This window comes from Gymnogyps californianus, chromosome 2, assembly GCF_018139145.2.
Source record: "Gymnogyps californianus isolate 813 chromosome 2, ASM1813914v2, whole genome shotgun sequence".
NCBI lineage: Eukaryota > Metazoa > Chordata > Aves > Accipitriformes > Cathartidae > Gymnogyps > Gymnogyps californianus.
Window position 1 is genome coordinate 158,032,318 of NC_059472.1, and position 19,374 is coordinate 158,051,691.

General features: G+C 39.5%; 1 protein-coding gene across 4 annotated transcripts in view; it reads right to left on the bottom strand.

Annotated features, from left to right (window-relative positions):
- Nucleotides 1-19,374, bottom strand: part of DNAJB6 (DnaJ heat shock protein family (Hsp40) member B6) — a 65,664-nt gene that overhangs the window by 17,736 nt on the left and 28,554 nt on the right. For all 4 annotated transcript variants that reach the window (XM_050915875.1, XM_050915874.1, XM_050915873.1 and 1 more), the window contains exons 6-8: nt 18,370-18,501; nt 17,315-17,456; nt 15,066-15,136 (exon numbers count right to left, since the gene is read on the bottom strand). In XM_050915875.1, the coding sequence (XP_050771832.1) occupies nt 15,066-15,136; nt 17,315-17,456; nt 18,370-18,501 (345 nt within the window). The remainder of the gene's footprint in view (nt 1-15,065; nt 15,137-17,314; nt 17,457-18,369; nt 18,502-19,374) is intronic.

Consider the following 19,374-nt stretch of genomic DNA (forward strand, 5'->3'; position numbering starts at 1 on the left):
CTGCCATCACCAACGTCACCGTGCTCAGACGTGCATTACGTCTCCCTCCTCCAACTCAAAACCTCGTATTAAGTTTATAACTTGGGGGATTTGGGCTCGGCTTTCCCAGGCCTGGACCAGCACTACTATGTCCTCTGCCGTGGGAGCCGGGCATTTCCTGCAAGGGGGGGAAAAACTCCACAAGTGGCAGGAGATAGCAGGGGAGGTGGTGGTGAACTCCTGGGAAGTGAAGGGAAAAAAAGGGGGTGGGATTTGGGAAAAAGGACAGAGACTGATGGAGCGACTCTCGCAGTGCTATTTCTGTCCCGGGAGAGCCATGGCTGCAGCACGTCCAGTATCCGCGAAAGGGCAGGGCTCAATACTCTTTGCTCAACGCACATAGCAATCCTCTGCCCTTCTGGCTTTAAAAGCTGGCATTGGACTTGCTCTTTTTATTTTTGCCCTCGTATCCAGCTGCTCCAGTGCCAGCTCATGCTGTTCCTACCCAGCTCGTACCCCTGCGGCACAGGGCAGGGGCAGGGAAAGCCCCATGCTGGGTCTGCTCACCCTCCCCGCCCTGCAGCAGCTCCCTTAGAAAGCTCAGCCTTTTGATTTTCTTTTTTTTTTTTTTAGCCATCTGGATTTTACCTACCACCCCCGTACACGCCCAAGAACCCCATTATGTATATTTCAGCCCAGCGTGTACCAACACGAATCCTGCATTCCCAGCACATCAAGCTACTCAAGACGATGATGTTTGGCCACGAAGATACCCCAATCTGCAACAAATTGGGAAAATGAAATGAGTATACACCATACGCTAACTACAGCGGCGCTGCAAACCGGTACTTTGAAAGGAAATGTCATCATGCTGTTCCCCTGAGTGGCTAATGGGGATCGATGGCTAAAGCCACTCCTGTTTGACTGTATTGGGTGGCACCGAGCTCTGCAGCCTGACGTGTAGATAGGGGAGTTGCTGAGAGCGCCTAGATTTACCTCCTCGCTGCCAAAACTTACTCATCGGAAGATCTTCTAAAGCCCAATGAATGGTCCTACATTAAATTTGAGGCCAGAGAGAAGTGCAGGCTGAGCGCATCCAGGCAGTTCGTTTGCTTCTGTCGAAGCACGCCAGGGCATCCATATAGATTACGCCAACCGCTCTCATCTTAAAGATTTGGGATGTGGGAAATGCAAATGGCAGGAGGTAACACAAATCCCCACGTTTCCAGCAAGCAGAGAGATGACCCCATTTGCATGCTGCTGCTCAAAGTGAATTTTATTAATTTAAAAAGATTTTATCACACAGGGGTCTTTTATTCATTTCTGCATGAATTTTGAAAGGAAGTAAAGAATGAGGAATGAGCTTTGCAGCTTGACATATATACATACAAATTAGCAAGATTTCAAGCTCAGAGTTTGAACAAATGGACCTGATTTTTAAACAGCAATTGAGATTACTTAAAAGATGATGCTTTCTACACTTTTCAGGGTCATGTCAGATCTCTACCATAGTTTCCTGCAAGTCACGTTGTATGCCACTACGTTGCAGTGCTGCCTGGAGACCCCCTTAAAAAGTTGCACCAGGGGCTCCTACTCCTGGGGCTTCTCTCCCCAACACACTCCCTACGTAACACATAGGTGAGATGGGGCTCAGATCACTGTAACTGTCTCCCTCTCTTACACGGCCCCTCTTCCTCCAGAACTGGTATCACTAACATCAAAATACTTGATTGGGTTCAATATTCAGAGGTTTTTTTCACCTTACCTATATTTCAACCTCAGGCAAAAAACCCTGCAGCCTTCCTCTCTACCATGAGGAAGCCTCGCAGTTCACGTTTCACTTTGAAATTGGATTTGAAGTGCAAACCAAAATCCTAAGAAAAAAAAAAAAAAGAACTGGCCCTTACAATGCAACTTAATACTCACTACTAGAGGAAAACAAATAAACAAACAAAAAATCCACAGCACAACTACATGCAGCCCGGCCAGGTCCTCCATTGTGTACCCAGACACAAGGTGCCTTCCACCGGTGTTTCCTCTCTCCCTGTGCCCGAGCAGAGCCCCGCGGACCTTCACACCTCTCGCACTCATGCTCCAGAACCTCCCAGTGCCAGGTGAAACGGCCCCTTCGCTGCCCTGAAAGACAAAACTTTGCTTCTTGCCTTCAGCCCTCCTAGGAGTTACCACCACCAGGTCAAGCAAAATTGGCTTCTAATTAGAAAACTCTTCAGACAGCAAGCAGAGGAAAAGTGTTCTTCTACTTTCACAATGAACAGATCTTAATAACTTAAAAACCAACAAGTTAAAATATCAAGACATCATCTTTTATTTCCATTAGTGGCCCTCACGAAAAGGAGCATCTCCAGAGCAGTTCTGAGCAAGCCCTAATGTGCAAATTATACGGTTTTGCTACACATTTTTCCATGGAATATCAGCTTTAAACCAGTCTTCAAAACCTTAATGTACCGCAAACTCAGATTACCATAAGAAAAAAAAAATAAAGCAAAAAGCCATGCACTTAAATTTAAAAAGAATCTCATGAGCGACTTCAGAAAAATGTGATGACTTCCCCAGCTGTTTTGTCAACACTTCCATAGTAATTTGGCAAAAGCACAAAATCACCAAGTTTATATTTTCATCAAATGGCTATTAACGCTGTTGAAATCTCACAGACATGAGACAGCAAGAGCAAGCTCCACATTTTATATTGCATTGTCCGTGCTCAGTTTGTAAGCTCTCATCTTTTCAGGTTAATCATTTGAAAAATATTCTCCCTTCTACCCTGAGCCTTAAACATGACACTAAGGGTTTCACATATTAATTTTAAAAAAAAAAAAAAAAAAAAAAAAAAAGAGAGATACCTGCCCTCTCCAATTATACCCCCAACATGTAATTCATTCCTCATCCGTCCCTGAATTACTAGGACTAGGGCAAGCAAATTCCAGCTCCCAGTGCCTGCACACATCCCTGATTTACAGAGCTCCGAAGACCGTCATCTTTTAATTGACATACAAAGACCATAATCTTTTAATTGACCCTGAAAATGACACGTTCATAGTAACAGGATGTCTCTTCTGAAAGCTCAATAGGTTTCAAAGTGTTTATGAACCTTCACCACAAAACCCAATCCTATTTTTGACATCTTCCTGACAAGAGCACTAAGCCGTTAGTTGGCATTCAGTTCGATAATATTGACACACTAATGAGAAGTCTGAATTTAAAAAAATAGTGTTTCACATTGACATTCAATACTAATTTTGACTAAATACTGTATTTAATTAGGAACCTGTACACCGGCCTTACAGGGGCCGTAACTCCCAAGCTGCACCACTGTTTGTTGTTTGGCATCTCCAATCCATCAGGGAACTCTCAAAGTTTCCAAAAAGTCTTTCTTTCCCACCCATAGTCAAGCTTTTCAGCCTGTGCCTTAAAACCCACCATAGTTTTGGAATACAACAAGTAATTTTTCAAATCCAAGACCTATCAATAACTAAATGTTTATACACGCAAACACATACAGACATATACACACATACATATATTTATACAAACAAAAAGAAATTGCGCCGTGTATACTGCTCAAATTGAAGTTCTGACCAAAATAACCATAAATAGAGAGCACAGAAATTAAAATTTTCTCAATTAAAAAAAACCAAACACCAAACCGGAAACATGACTACCATCCAACAACAACAATACTTACAATTATCTTTTGTGCCTGGGAGCAGTATCGTCAGCCAGTTTATATGCTCCTTGTGCAGAGATCCAGTGGGAACAGGGAACGTTTTACCAAGAGAGCTTTGAGAGTTTGGGAAATAGGAGAGTTCGAACAGCGACATTAGTACCTGCTTGGTGTACCCAACACGGCCACGCATCTCCTGGGAAGGCCACCCCAGAGCTGCCCATGCCCGGCGCAATGGCCGTTCCCATCCTGTGTTGCTGCAGCGGCACCATCCCACCTTCTCCTCTTTTAACACACCTCTGAGATCCATGGGGTGAAGCACTGAGGACAATAACAACCATTTCCAACCACAATCTCTGGGGCCAAAGCAAAAAAAGGGGGGGACACCAGTATTTAAGAGCTACCACAAAGGCAGAGAAACTGGAGAGCGCCACATTCCAGAAGGGAGCAAAGAGCACCTGAATGCCCGCCAGCTCTGGGTGGAGAGGTGGATGCGCCCGTGGAAGGGATGCACCCACCGAAACTGCGCGACAGGACAACTCCTCAACACCTGAAGTTGCCGTAATGAGCTTCTGCTCAAAATCACCCGGCGTACGGACATTTCTGCATCTCCTGTAATTCTGTAATGGCAGCGAAAGCTTTTCCAAATATTTAAGTGACTATTTGTCAGCGGACTCATTATACTATGGTATAAGTATTTGAAAAACTCTAAAAACAAATCATCAAAACTGCAGAGGTTTGAACTGTTTAACTACAAAGACAATTTTGTACTACTAGCAGCCCAAAGCGCAGGATCCAGCAAAGCAACTCCATCTCCCCCTGAACACCAGCAAACTCAAAATCTTCTCAGAAACACTTGCCAAGAGTTTTACTAAGTTTGAAGATGCCAAACTTCATTTACACTACAGCATTTCTCCTCAGCCTTGTAAGATCATTATTGCTCCCTTTGTGGGGTTCGAAGTGTCCTGCAGTCAGCACTGTGATTTCAAAAGGAAACCCAGAACAGATGCACAACAGACAAGACTGCCGTTCACCGACATTTATCATCATGCAAGTCAAAGACTGACATAAAAAGTCCCAGACTTTGCACTTTGGAGAACACTTCACCACTTTCCAATTAAAATTCTGACCTTGCCTGAACCCCTGGTATTGGATACAGCCTGGTATCTCTGCAGACACAATCTCCTTTTATAGGAATTTTTAAAAATACTAAATAAAAGGATTAACAACTGTTTTTCTACAGAAAAACATCTCTATCACAATTTCAACTGAAAATTTGGAGGGCCTGTATTTTAAGGGAAGATTAGCCAGGACTGTCACAAAAATAGAAAACTGGAGAGGCTTTGACCTCTGTTAGCAATCTGTCATCTAACCTACATTAAAGCTGCACTTTAAGTTGCTAGCTTGGCTCTGTGCCACTTACAGGTCCACAGTCAACACCAGACACACTGATAATTTGGGAAATTTTGCCACCACACCCAGAAAACACAACAGTTAGCTGAATCTGGAGCCTGGCGTGAACGAAGGGTTGGCTGCTTGTTTCAGGAGAAGCTGGGAGGCATAAGGCAAAATCCCCCCCCCCCCCCCAAACAGCTCTCTCAAAAAAAGGCTTTCCACTATTGGAAACTATTCTGTCCAGGGCAATGAGCACCTCCCCTGCAACAGAGCACACAGCACGGGCATGTGCTCGGCTTCGTGAGTTACTCTATGAAAAGGGTTACCAGGGATGTAGTCATCTCCTCCTATAAACATTTCGGGAGCAAAGCGCACATGTGATCTCGGAGCAAGTGCTAGAGGAGAGGGAAGAGTGGAAACCACGTAAGAGTAATCAATTAATCTTATGTTCTTGATTTTGTTCATCAAGAAGAGCAAGGAGGCTTAAACACCTGTGTCTTCTCAGAAAAATGTTTTATTTCCCTGAGTTGAGCTTCTTAAGGAGTGATTACAAGAAGCATCTTCTCGATTATTCACTGCATTAGAAAGCACTTAAAATTCACCTCCTGTTCTATGACACTTTTCAAGACAGAGTTATATTTGTTAATAAAGAAATTATTAATGGCTACAAAACTGCTGTGGGTAGGATTCAGAACAAATTACTCAACTTTCTTTTAAGCTTTCAAACAGGACTATCTTCCAGTTCTTTCAGGCTAATACTTTCAAGATGGATCAAAAGTAAGTCAATACCAATGTTTCACAAATACTTTGGAAATGATTTAGACAGCCCCCCTTGCAATAGATACTGCAAGTTATATACCGTATAGTAGTAGCTGGCATTGATATAACACCTCAAAAATATGAATATGCATAGTAAAGTACGCATAACAGTGGTAAAAACAATCATCTACTTCGTCGTTTTCTACCTGATTCTCTACAGAAATCGCTGTGTTTCACCTAAGAACACCTGGCGATGTCTCTTCCAGCGATGCAAAAGGGGACTTGAGTTGTACAGCAAACAGAACTGCATTTCCTAACTCTGAAATAGGTTCCACACGGGATGAAACTCAACAACTTTGACACTCCTTTGAAAATATGGATAAAATGGATATAATTCTTTTGCTTTGACAAGTTACAGCTCTGATACGTTTAAAAATAACTAGTTTTGAAGTGGTTTACTGCTAACGAACAGTCAACACATACAAGTTGTACACTGGCTATATACTTTGCCAACTACAGAAAGATTTCTATCCCGAGACTTCTTTTAAGCCAGAAAAGGGCAGAGCAGTACGGCACGTACACTTGTTTGCTTTTCCATTAACAAGTTTCCTTGTCGCTACAGCTGGCCGTGTCTATACTGGTGAAGCTGTACTCGACTCTGCTGTAAGGCGAAAGCCTTACGGTTTTTATTATTTGTACAGAAAGGAGACTGCACAAAAGCTATTTTAAGGGCTGAATATTTAGATCTCAAAATATGGTTAATTTGACCATAGAAGAACTAAGACTTAGTTCTGGAGTTCCAGCACTCTCCAAGTGGGATACCTTCCCCAGAAAATTAGGAAGGACCTCAGAGATACCACGACTTTGCCATACAAGACTTTAGGTTTTGGTTTTGTTCCAAACTATGTTTGATGGTTACGTGACCCAAATGCTGCTGAGTTATAATTCCAGGAACTTGCCTTTCCTCAAGCTTCTCTTAGAAATAAACTTAACAAATCCAGCTCTGGGTATATACAAAACCCAAATAAGCATCTACAGACAGTTTTTTCATACACATAGTCCTGTAGGAGACGCTTCTCTGGCTGTTCTCTGTAGAAATATTTTTATGACATATTGCAGTCTTAGGCATTTATCACACTACCAAAGATGATCCAATTAACAAAAAGCCAGCTTTTTTCATCGTAGTTACTCAGAATTCAAAACACGCATATTGCTATCCATGTAAGATTTAACACACACTAAAAATAAAAACTTTACATCGCTAAAATGTTGCCCACATTTAAGAAAATGAATAGTTCATTCTGCCAAATGAAACCTTGTCATAACATTACATTCATTAACAAGAGACCTCCTAATCTTCATCTCAGGAGCTGAAATCAGGCTCTCTCAAGCTCTGCAGTCTGTTGTTGGTGAGAAGGCAGGAGATGTACAAAGGCTCACTGTAATGCAAATTCCACAGCAAATTCCCTGGGACAGTCATCGCGGCCCTTGCCCTGGTTCCTCCTTGTCCTAAACACCCAATTTGTCCACTACAATAGAGCAACTACTTACCTTAATAGATCCAGAACATCTTCCGCCACACAAAGTCCACTCGGCACCTACACATCCCAAACTGGATGCTTTAGGGCAATAGTCATCAGGCAATAGTATCTGTGCCCTAGATGCACACATTGTCTCCTCTCTCCCCAGCTACCCTGCTTCCCCAGCACCTCCCGACAGACAAGGCGGCCCCTGCACACAGCCCAAATCATCCCTCAAATTCCTTCATCACAAAAGCATCCCCCAGTCTCAAAACCACAGTAAGAATTGTCACGTGCATTAATGTTAACACAGACTATGAAGAAAGGCCGGAAGGAACACTGTGCCCTATGTTGCATCTCGATCTGTGCCCCAGGCTCCTGAGTTTCCGCTACTACTCTGTAAAGCCAAAACACTCACTTGTCACTAAAACATATTTTTCAGAAAGCTAGTCTTTTAAGATACTGAAAGCCAGAGAAACTACTTCTCTTGGCAGGTTCTTCCAACAGTTAATCACCCATGTGTTAAAAATGTATGTTTATCTTCTCATTTGAATTTGTCTAGCCTTATACAAATGTTTATACCCTTCTTCCAAACAAGGTGACCTTTAATATGCACAGTTTTATCTTACTGGTGTACATATTTGTTTAGAATCAAACTGGAATTTGGCACACCATCCTCAGGCTGCGGAAGCACCTCCCTTGCCTGCGCTGGCAGGGGAACAAGCCTCCACAGCAGCGCAGAGCTCGGGCCAGCAGAGAATGGGCAAATGCCCACTGCTTCTGCATTCGCTGCGATAACTCGTGATCACGTCTTCCTGATCAGAAAGGCAATGGCCAAATGAGGAAAAAAGTCCTTGAAATTCCTGTAAACAGCACAAAACAGGCTGCGTTGGTTTCCTGCTCCTCCCTTACTGGTTTCATACCCTGCAAGTTACACTGAGAAGCAGCATCGCACCCATCAAGGATGTTAAGATTTGCCCTTCTTCTTGGGGCTAAAACATCCAAGCCCAGAAAAGATGGAAGTAGCACTAGAGGTATATAATCAAAGAAACACTTCAGTGGTTGTCCTAACTCAGAAGGTGAATCTCCCCAAGAGAAAAATCTTCCACCTCTTTGCACTCATTCAGGAGCTCACTCAAAGACTGAAGGCAGGAGGTTCCTGAACGTTACTGATGCTTGCAGGCAATACCAGATGCACCCAAAACAGCTTTAAGAGAATTTCTAGTTCTCTACTGCTCTCCTGAACATCCAGCTCCCAGTTTGTATAGAAGAGCTGAATAATGCCCTTTCGTTACTGAAATGCAGTACACTTGGTGATAAGGACCTGACTGTATTTCCAGTAAGCACCCTGTAGTAAGAAATGTATACGTCGAGATTAGCAGACTAATTCTGGGAGGTGTTTGAGTGACTACTTAACAGGGCATGTCCAAATAAATCGAAGTACCAAAGTGCCTTTGGATGAGAGGCAGTATTATTATGGAAAGCCTGGCCAAAGTCCTCTGAAGACAAAAGGCTTAGTCCTCCGATTCTGGCTAAGAGAGACCGGAGGAAAGGCTGAGCCTTGGCCATGTGAGTTTTCTCCATTTTCCTCCAGAAATACTTTCAAAGAGAAGTCCAAAGCAATTTTAAAACATCCATAGTCAAACTCCCTTTGGAAGAAGAATGACGGAGACTGATACTACAGAATATGCCCTTTCACAAAAGCAAGACACAGTATTCTGTTGCTGAGTAAGACAAATACTGCAACAGGGTGACAAATTCAGATTTCGTTTCTGTAAATAGTAAAAGGCAGCCTCCAACTACATGCCTAGGAAAAAAGTTTGCCAGAGGTGGCTGTGGTGACAGTTATGCAAATGTGTGATAAATAAGCGACTTAATCCTACTCTATATATCAGTTACAAAGATTAACACAGACACAGCATGTATTTCTGGAGAGAAACCGAAAGCCTGCTGGATCTGCCCAGCTTCCCTACCAGATGTGTCAAAGCCTCCGCAGGCTTATGATTTTTTTTTTTTCCAGGTAAACTCCCCTCCTGGACCGCAATTCAGTAAAGCTTGTGACTGCAACTGAGAGAGAAGAATCCTATTCCAGAGCTGCTGCTTTGCATCTTTAGCTGTTTTAGTAACAGCTTCAAGCAACTCCGTTACAGACATAGCCAAAATAATTCTCTTTTCTGGCCATCAGGAATGTGTGTTCCACAATTTGAATTCTATGACCAGTCACCCAGGCTGGATTCCTCTCCCATACTATTAACTCATTCAAATAAATTTACAAATAATGCAGAAGATTTCATATTTGATTTTTAACAGCCAATAATTAAGGAGGAATTTAAGCCTTCTCAATGTACTATGTCATTTGTTACATCACGTAAAAGACTAGCATCCTTACTGTAGTCTTTACAAACTAGGTGTTAATATTTAATCTCTCTCAGAATTAACATTCAGGTGTATGAAAGGATTCAGCTTTATTTTGACCGCTGGTAAACTAGCAGCTACAGGGTTGGGTTCTTTTCTATTTTTATGAAAAAAAAATACCATTACAATTTGAAGCTGACATCTTCTCAGGCAGAAGTCTTCAGCTTCCTTTATTTGGAAGATAATCAGCACTCATGCCACCAGTGCAATCTACCTCACACCAGGACTTCACAGCTTTCAGATTTGGTACTATCACATCCAAACTACTGCATGTATTTTAGACACGGTAAGCATGACAGGGGATATAGTACTCACGTGGGTTTTCAATTAACTTTCTACCAGCTGTTTTAAGTCAGATAACACCTAACCCAGTGCTAAGTCTGCCAAAACATAGTTTTCAGAGAAGTTTCAATGAGTTTGAACCAGCAGTCAGCTTGCATAGGTTCAGGGTTATGGCTCAGATGGTCACAGCATTTTTTTTTTTTTTTTTCCAATCTGACAGCAGCATCTCAAAAGTGAGGCTTACTGTTTTGTGAATGCATGACCTATGCAGCAGAGTATAAACCAACGATCTTCCGCTCTAACTTTTCAGTAGTGCGCTTCACTCAACAACCAACTCTAGTCGAGGTATTTTTTCCAAAACCAAAGCAGATCAAGCAGTAAACCCACTAAAATTATAAATTCAAAAGGTATAGTTTGTAACACTAACAAAGTACATATGCTTCATTCCAACACTATTGCAACATAAGGAGCATTTCAGCATCTCGTGTGGAAGATAAAAAGCTTTTTACTTAAGACAACCACTTGAAGACAAGCAATAACAAGAAAACCCAAGCTGTCTATGTTGAGTACTACGTAAAGCAAGTCTGTGGTCACAGTTCAGCCCCAAAGTAAACAAGACCAGAGGGAGCAGACAGCACAAACAAGCTTCCATTTCGTATGTTAAAAAAAGTAAAGTTTCAAAGTTCAGGTTACTGCTGATTGGCAGATTACTGATGTCTGTATTATAACTACCTTGTGAGAACACCATGACTTAAAAATAACCCTAAATACTAAGACATCCAAAAATCATGACCAAAGAGACAGGTTTTCCAAAAGTACTAAGAAATGCTTCCACAAAAAGGTTAACAAGCATTCTAATACTAAGTTAAAGCATTGTACTAACATCGAGCACTTCTGAAAAGTTCTCTGACCGTAAGCATCATACAGCTGTAGCATTCATTTTGCAAGGCAACCATCTTTAGAAGTAAGTACTATCCTGTTACAATCACAGATTAAACTAAGGCAAAGTAGGAAACAAGCTCACTTCTCAAACAGAACAGAGGCAGATTCAGGAAGAGAACTCACATTTCCAAAAGTAAAAAATAAAATCTAACTTTCTTTATCACCGGATCATCCCAGAGATGGTCTGAAACACAGAAGCACAGCTAAATACGAAAGACAAACCTTCACTTACACCTAACGCCAATACACTGAAGGAGGCAAGCAAACAGGACAGCTGAACACAAACACTGACAGAGAGACACAAAACCCTTGGGCTTAGAGATGATGGGTATTTTAAGTCTTTTACAATCTTGTTTTCAGCATCCTAAGACTCAGTCCATCAATTAATCATAAGCTGATACAGTATATCTTACAAATGCTATGTACACTTACTCTGCAGAGCAGCTTTGTCACGTATACCACAAAACAGTGCCTGTCATTCTCAACAGAGAAGGTGGTGTAAGAACCAAGAACTACAATAGCTGCAGCAATTTTAAAATGTGAAGCATTCTAAGGCAAAAATCCAAACTTCTTCAGTAAAGCCAAGTGAAAGGGGTAGGTGCCATGCAATCTAAAGAGAAACCTGTGTTACAGTGTATTGCATTGAAATTACTGCCATGCACGAGAGACCAAAAAGAGGTTGCACCAAGAAAAAGCATTACAAAATGAACTTTGAAGCAGAGCGTGAAAGAGTAAGTGACTTAGCAGGTTCAAAAACTCCATCTTAGTTTTTCCAAACCACTGGAGGAAGCTTAATTTAAACAGGATGGTGTCCCTAAACATTCAAAATTAATCCCTCCTGTAGGAAGAAATGGTACTTTTAATCAAACAGTACCTGTTTTTGAAAGCCACCTCATCCCACTGCACATCTGATGCCTAGCATTTGCTAGAATTAAGAACCTTTTCTCTTATTAAGTATTTCGTGCTATTTTGGCCAAAATTGAAATTTAAGGAAATTTGCTGCCCTTGATGATCCATTACTTCTAGTGAGTAGGTTTTGTACATCCATGCAAATTACATATTAGTAAGGAAGGACATAAAATTTTTCGGAGCAACCTAATAAGTGGGTTTTCAAGAGAAAAGAAACTCACTTCAGCAGCACAAATAAGAAATTCTGAATATATAATACATAATAGGAAGAATTTAAATTGGATCCACAGTGAACATAGAATGAGGATACATTTTGTGCATTAAAAATGAAGCTGGATGCAAGAAGTTGCATTAAAAAAGAAGTTGGATGCTGTGTTATTTCAAAAAAACCCCCATGTTCTACATATTGAAACAGGTGGAGACTATTAGGCTTAGTCAAGTGTAAGGAGGTGACAACTTTTTGCATCTGGAACTGGAACTGCCAGTCCAATTGTATATTTGGACGAAGACCATGTACCCATCCAGCTCAACCATCAGCCTATTCAAACGCTGGTGTGTGGGTACCTGCTTACTACTGTAGAAATCTTTACTGATGAATTCTGCCTTCTGCTGACTCATTTCCTCTTGTCTGTTTTTGTGTTTTGCCAGTTTCTCTTTCTACCAAGAAAGTGCATCACTGCCATTTAATGCTGCATTTTGTCCACCTCTGACAATATCCAGCTTCAAGGATCTGAAGGCAGAAGAGAGACTATCCAAAACACTAGATCTTCAGCAAATTTACAACATTAAAGGATGTCATTATAGAACCCTGGAGTGAACTGTTTGTATATAACGCTGTGAGAAGGACCACACTTTTCTGGGTAAGAAGATCTAAGGCAAGCACGTGGGTACAGATTTGCCACTAGCAGCTATGCCATCATAATTGTGTTCTTAACATAAGCTAGGTAATTTAAATGTTAAAGAAGATTACCTGGGATTAAAATAGTTGGCAGCTCAATGTAAGACCTATGGGTATCCACAGGAAGGAATTCAAACTCAACTCCAGATTGACCTAATTTTATTTGACTTGGTTAACCAATTTTGAAGCACTTTTTACAGTTTACATAACTTAAAGGAGCACACTGTCCCCTATAAATATAAATTAACATTTTTAATAACTCAAGACATCACAACAAAGCCGGATTTTGAAATAAATTGTCTGTTTAGTTATCTGGATCAAGAAGGAATATACATGGGGAAGGAAAAAACAGCATTAACAAGAAAACACTGTTCAGTTCTAAACTGAGTTTGTGCTTCTACACCAAAAACACAACACTGAAGTAGTAAGAACTCTGCAAAGAACTTGAAAACGTACATAACTTCTGTAGTCCCAAAACCAAAGTACATATTTATTTCTTCTGCTACCTGTTATTCTGTTTGGTTCTATAAAATTAGCATTAATGGTAGAGGGACAAATGTAAGATATACTAACTTTGCTGCAAATATGAATACTGTTGTAGCAGTTTGTTAGATTGTTGGTTTGGGTTAAGTTGAATTGGTTTCCCAGCATGATAAACAAGAGCAAATCTTTTCCATGTATTTAATAATCAATGCATTTGTTAGTACAAAGCAGATGGTGTTCAGCAAGAAGGCATTAAATGATCATTTGAAAACACCATGCTTTTTTTTTTTTTTTTTTTTTTAAAACGCTAAGCCACCCTAAAGAATTTTGTGAAGGCCAGATGTTCAAAGCTGGTGCACAGATAAAAACTGCACATCCATGATTTATGCATGAAATTACCCAGAGCCTGGCAGGTGTTAACATATGCCAAAAGTTATTTGCATGCTTTCTCTATGACATACAGATATCAAGTCATCTTTCACTAAACTTTGAAAATCTGGTCTTAGCTACAAATTAACACTTTGCTTCACTCCATCAATTTAACAAAAGCCATTAATCCATCTTTCGATTTTTGGTCGATGACTAAAAATAAGAGTGCAATATTTTAACACTAATAATTTTGTACAAATCTTCTTCAAAGCAATTGTTTTGTTCTCAAAATAAGCAAAAAAATCTTATCATTCAGAAAGCCTTTTTTTAATTAAATGTTTTCCTGTATATTTATGTTCACTACAGACTATTTTTTGAAGCAATCTCAGAACTTAAAACTTCAGAAAACTTTTTTCTCCTTTTTTTTTTTTTTTTTTTTAAACAGAGAGTTACTTTAGGCCTAGACCAAAAAAAAATTATGTACTAGGGCAAAAGATGGAGTTAGAGTGTCAGCCTCTGAATGCTTCTTAAAAATAGGTGCTTCAAATACAGGTTTAGAAAAGAAATTAAATATCATGTTTTCAGTCACACTGAAGAAAACATCTGCAAAGAAAAAAAGGCCCTCATCCTTAAGATTGAAGAAAAAGGTGGTAGGAAAAAAAAAGCACTGTTTTCCCAAGTTGCCCAAATCACACACAGACACAAGAAGGTTACAAATGCCATTCATGAAAGAATGCACCACAAACATCAGCATTTATTCATTTTGAATTTTTTTTTTTTTTTTTTTTTTTTAGCAAATGACAAAAGACTCGGCTCACTGGCTTCACTTTTGTTTACCTTTTGCTTACATTACACATTTAAACATTTGTCAAAACTTACTAAGTTGTCTGCATTCATGCACAACTAGAAAACATCCTTAATTTATTTAAACCAGAAATGCATTACCAGAAATGTATTAACATTGTTCACTACTAAACATTTAAAAAAAGCTGAAATTATTAAAAAGGTTATCCTGGAAATGTTAACTTCACAGCAGACTTAAACTACTAGTTGGCTCACATTTCAAATTGGAAAAAGCAAGATTCATGCTAGTGTTAGTGTACATCTTGCCCTAGCACTACTGAAGGATCATGGTTCACCTTGATCATATATAATAAAAAGAAAAGTGCATACAGAAATTTACAACAGTTTTAAGGACAAAAAATGGTCCAATTGATGTGGTCCCAACAATTAACTCAAAAGTCTATGACAAATACGAGCTTCAGTGAGCTATTTATACTACTTAAGTACGGATATACAGAAAGTTGAGTTCGTTTGAAATCTTCAAAAAATGTTCCTGTCAATCCTCAAATGGTGGCTGTTATAGCTTAAAATTTCTGTTAAATGCGTGCGTTGAATTACTTGTTATCCAAGCGTAGCAGCTGCTCCTTACCATTTATTGTTAGCGACCTTAACTGGCCATCTTCTTCAACTTCTACTCTCTCTTGTCCATTCTCAACAATTCTGTAGGACAAAAACACAGCCATTTTAAAGCACTGTAAGCAGTTTGAAAATACACACCAGACCTAGTTTTTTAGATAATGAACTATAATGGAGCACTGCCTGCTTAATGCAACTGTAGTTGGCAAGCTTTTGTATTTAACAGCACAGAAGCTGTAACCAGTAACCATCTGCATTCCCCCACTGATATTGCTTATTTATAGCAGGAAAATCACTTTGCGGAAGTTTGAATCCTCCGGTTGGTAGAGTTCACAGTTACAGCTGTCACCTCATACATTGTCACAGTTGTACTGACACTACACACTATTATCTAGAACTAAATGTCTTTTGACAGATGAACTGTACAATCTTGATGTTCCATTTAGTACCTACCCATTTGTTAAATGCATAATATTCTAGACCCAATCACAATTTTGCATGACGTAAGGCACGCAAGACAGTCTTTAATCCACTTTAATTTGATCAGAGCAATTAATTTGGAGACCTACTCTATACCAGTTTATGACCAGCATGTACATTGCAATATTTGAGTATCCCTGACTGGAAGGAGAGATTATTAGAGCTCTGTGGGTTTGGGCTTTTTTTGTTTGTTTGTTTTAGAAATGGGAAGATAAGGAAAGTTTACATTATTTTTAGAACATTTAATTTATGCCTAAATTTTAACTATCTGGGAATTCTCCCCTCACAATTTAAATGAGGAAACCACATGGATGAATACAATTTTTTCTGGAGATCAGACTTATTGAAGAGAATACACCCATATTAAAAACAGAGGGAATGGCTTCTTGCCTGAAGCAAAAATACTACTCAGAGAAGATTTTCATTGGGTATGCTGGGATATGAATCTTCTTTAGACTTAGCTACCTTGTGCGCAGACATCCTACAAAGTAACAGGACGTCTTGGAGATAGTAAATGTGTCTTCCTAGATGTGGCTAACCACATTTCTTGCTTCTCCCCCCCCTTTCTAAATATGAAAACAGAAGACATGACAGCAGCATACCTGACCTAGCCTATTTTTTAATATTAAAACAAACATGGCGGCTTATTTTCTTTTGCATAAACTCTTTCTTTGGTCTCTCTCACCCGGTACAATTCCCTCAAAAGTGGGCAGTTTTCAGATTTTTCTGGGAACACACGCACAGAAAAATACCATGACCACACCAGCGTGTGATGACAAAGGCTGCATTTAAGTGGTCAAGATGACAAGATCTCTCCAGTACAACAGGACACAGAACCACCTTGCACTTTGAAGACTGGGACATAAGTTGCCAAACAAAAAAACCTGGTTCTCCCTTGCTTTTCCATAAATTTTTATTAAGTATTGAAATTACATTTAACTACTTGTTCAGTACTCCTATAACTTACTGATCATAATGTTCCATGTAGGTTACTCTATAGCTAACTAATATTTGGGTTTCACCATCACAATCATGAAATAGTAAGAAGGTACGCTGGGTATAGTACTTGAAAATTCACTTTCCAACAAACAGGAGAAGTTTTCTCCAAAGCAGGTTTGAGTTGCTTATTTCACTTAACAGGTAAAAGAAAATTACTTTTTACACAAAAACTTCACTCAAACACTGCCTAGGAAAGCAAACTAGAGCAGATGTTAGGGAAAACTGTTTCATGTTTCACAATGTCTGCAAAATTAAAAGTCCTCGCAATCCCCAGTCAAAAGCTTCACAATCAACAGAAACCAAGCGCAATTTTCCCTTCCAGAAGCTGAAGCTGACTGGGCAGACAGTAGTCAAGGACCATAATAAAAGATGATGCATCACGACACAGGAGGTTCTGATGGCCTGGAAAAGCCCCATTGCCAGGTCCCTTTCAAACAGCAAACAAGTTGCAACCTTCATTTTTCATCAAGGCAGTTGTGAAAGCATGTCTTACACATCTGAACCTTCCTCTACTACCAAGAGTTTAGATAAAAGCACCATCTTCCCCACGCTACAGCTTTAAGTAACTCAGCAATGCCAAGAAGAGTCAGAGAACCCAATAAAACTTTTCAAAAATTTTTTAAGCATTCAGAGAAATCCAAGTAATGTGATGACAACAGCAAAAGTAAAAATACATATACATACATGTATCACTATATTTACGTGTATATATATTTACATGCATGTATTTATAGCTATGTATGTCTGCATACAGTTTCATACAAATATATTTATATCACTTACCTCTTTGTAGTAATTTTTCTGCCATTAACTATTTTAGTTGAGGTTGATACTGACTTGAAGTTACCCATCCCACTGCCACCAAATGACGTAGAGGAGAATGAAGTAAGGCCTCCATGTCCCAACGAACCAAACGAAGTAAAACCTATTGGGAAAGAAGGTGTTTGACTAAAAATGTATTTTTGCATGACCATGGGATCCAAATTTATCATCCGCTCAGACTACATCCTAGCTTCAGGATGTCCTTAGTTGGTTGCATCAACACAGCATCAGTAACTAGATGGCATTAAACACTAGTGTGAGAATAAAAACATGGCTCCAGCCCCATCAATTTCTCCCATATGGACCCAAAGTTCAAATTCCAAATGCATAGCATTGTCCAAAAACCATTCGTCACCTCCTCCCCTGAAGAAAAGGCATTCAAGCCTGTCTGCTGAACTCAACCGCTATATCATTCTTTCCACTCAAGGTGAGGCTAGTAACTTTAACAACTCCGACTATTTTGCTTTAATGTAGATGTTGGGATGCCCTGAGTTAGCAGACAGAACAAGTTTTCTATCACTAACATCTCAACCACTACCCTGAATCTTAACACTTGAAAGGATGCTGACTACCAGCAACTCTCAGCAAGCTCTGAGATGCAGACGTCAGCATTCAAATCAACTACCCCAGAACTGATACTAAATAGCACCATGGGTTTTAGGCACACATTTTTCCAGTGTATTTTCAGGACCTTAAATAAAAGCCCCCACCACCTAAAAGTAAACAGAACAAAACCAATTCTAAAGCTATAAAGAAACTGTAGCACCAAAATTAAGAACACAAAAAGTTCTACCTCTCAGAGGTCTGTTTACTTTTAATGAACTTTCAGGTAGACCAAATATTGTAACTATAGCTTTATTTACATTCAGACTTTACAGAGAGCAGCTTAATTTAAAAAAAGCAGCCTCAGAATTTCCTGAATGAAGGCAACTTTTAAAGAAGTATTTATCAGCTTATTGTATTGAGATCCTTTATGAACCAAAACGGCATTCCTTGTTAAATGTTGTAATATTTACCTGTGTCAAATGAAGAAAAACCACTTCCAAAAGCAGGGAATCCACCAAAGGCAGAGAAAAATGATCCACCACCTCTGCTTCTGTTTCCCCTTGGACCCCGCCTGCCCCCGAAGAAGTCCTCAAAAGGGTCTTCTACAAAACAGAAGACAACATTTAAAAGGTCAATATTACTGAGTGATTCTGTATTTAATCATTAGGGATTCTTCATTAAAAAAAGAAATTGCCTGTTACAGATAAGATTCTTCTTTGAAATATTTGATGCTACTGAACTGAACAGTCTACCAAAAAGGCAATTCCTATGCTCCTTCTGGACTAAATTCTGTCTCACTTTTGGATCTAAAAATAATTATAAAAAGTAGCTGACTTCCTTATTTTAGCTGTTTAGTATTAAAACCCAGTAAACCTAATGTAAACATTCTTTCTTTTTTCAGTATAATACAAGTGGCAAGACCTACAGAAATGGTATTATTTCTACCACATGCTCATATAGCATAATACACTGGAGGTATGATAAAAAATGAAATCAGTATTTATTTGAAGCTAACTATGTCCAGTCAGTTAGCATTTGACAGATTTAACACTCTTCAAATCATGATCTCTACACACCAAGCCACCATAAGGCAAATCCTTCAGCTGTTCTACAGAAGTCCCTGTTGTCAGACTAAGGTTTTCCAAGGTGTAGAATAGAGAGTAGCACTACAGACAAATTAAACTCTTAGAATTTGAATTTAACAAATCTTAAAATATTGCACACAGGTATCTGAACTTTCTAGCTTATTTCTATTCAAGATTTATTGTGGATCACCATGATGAGGTCTCTGAAAAGTCACTTCCAGACAGGTTATATCAATTATTGAAATATAAAAACAGCAGCCAGGGATTGATGACTCATAATCTTAAAGTGTTCAAAGTGTTTATTTTAGCACTGGCCACATTAGGTACTTCAAACGTATTCTGATGCACGTTTAGGCAGCAAAGTATGGAGGTTTACACACAGTGTCCTAA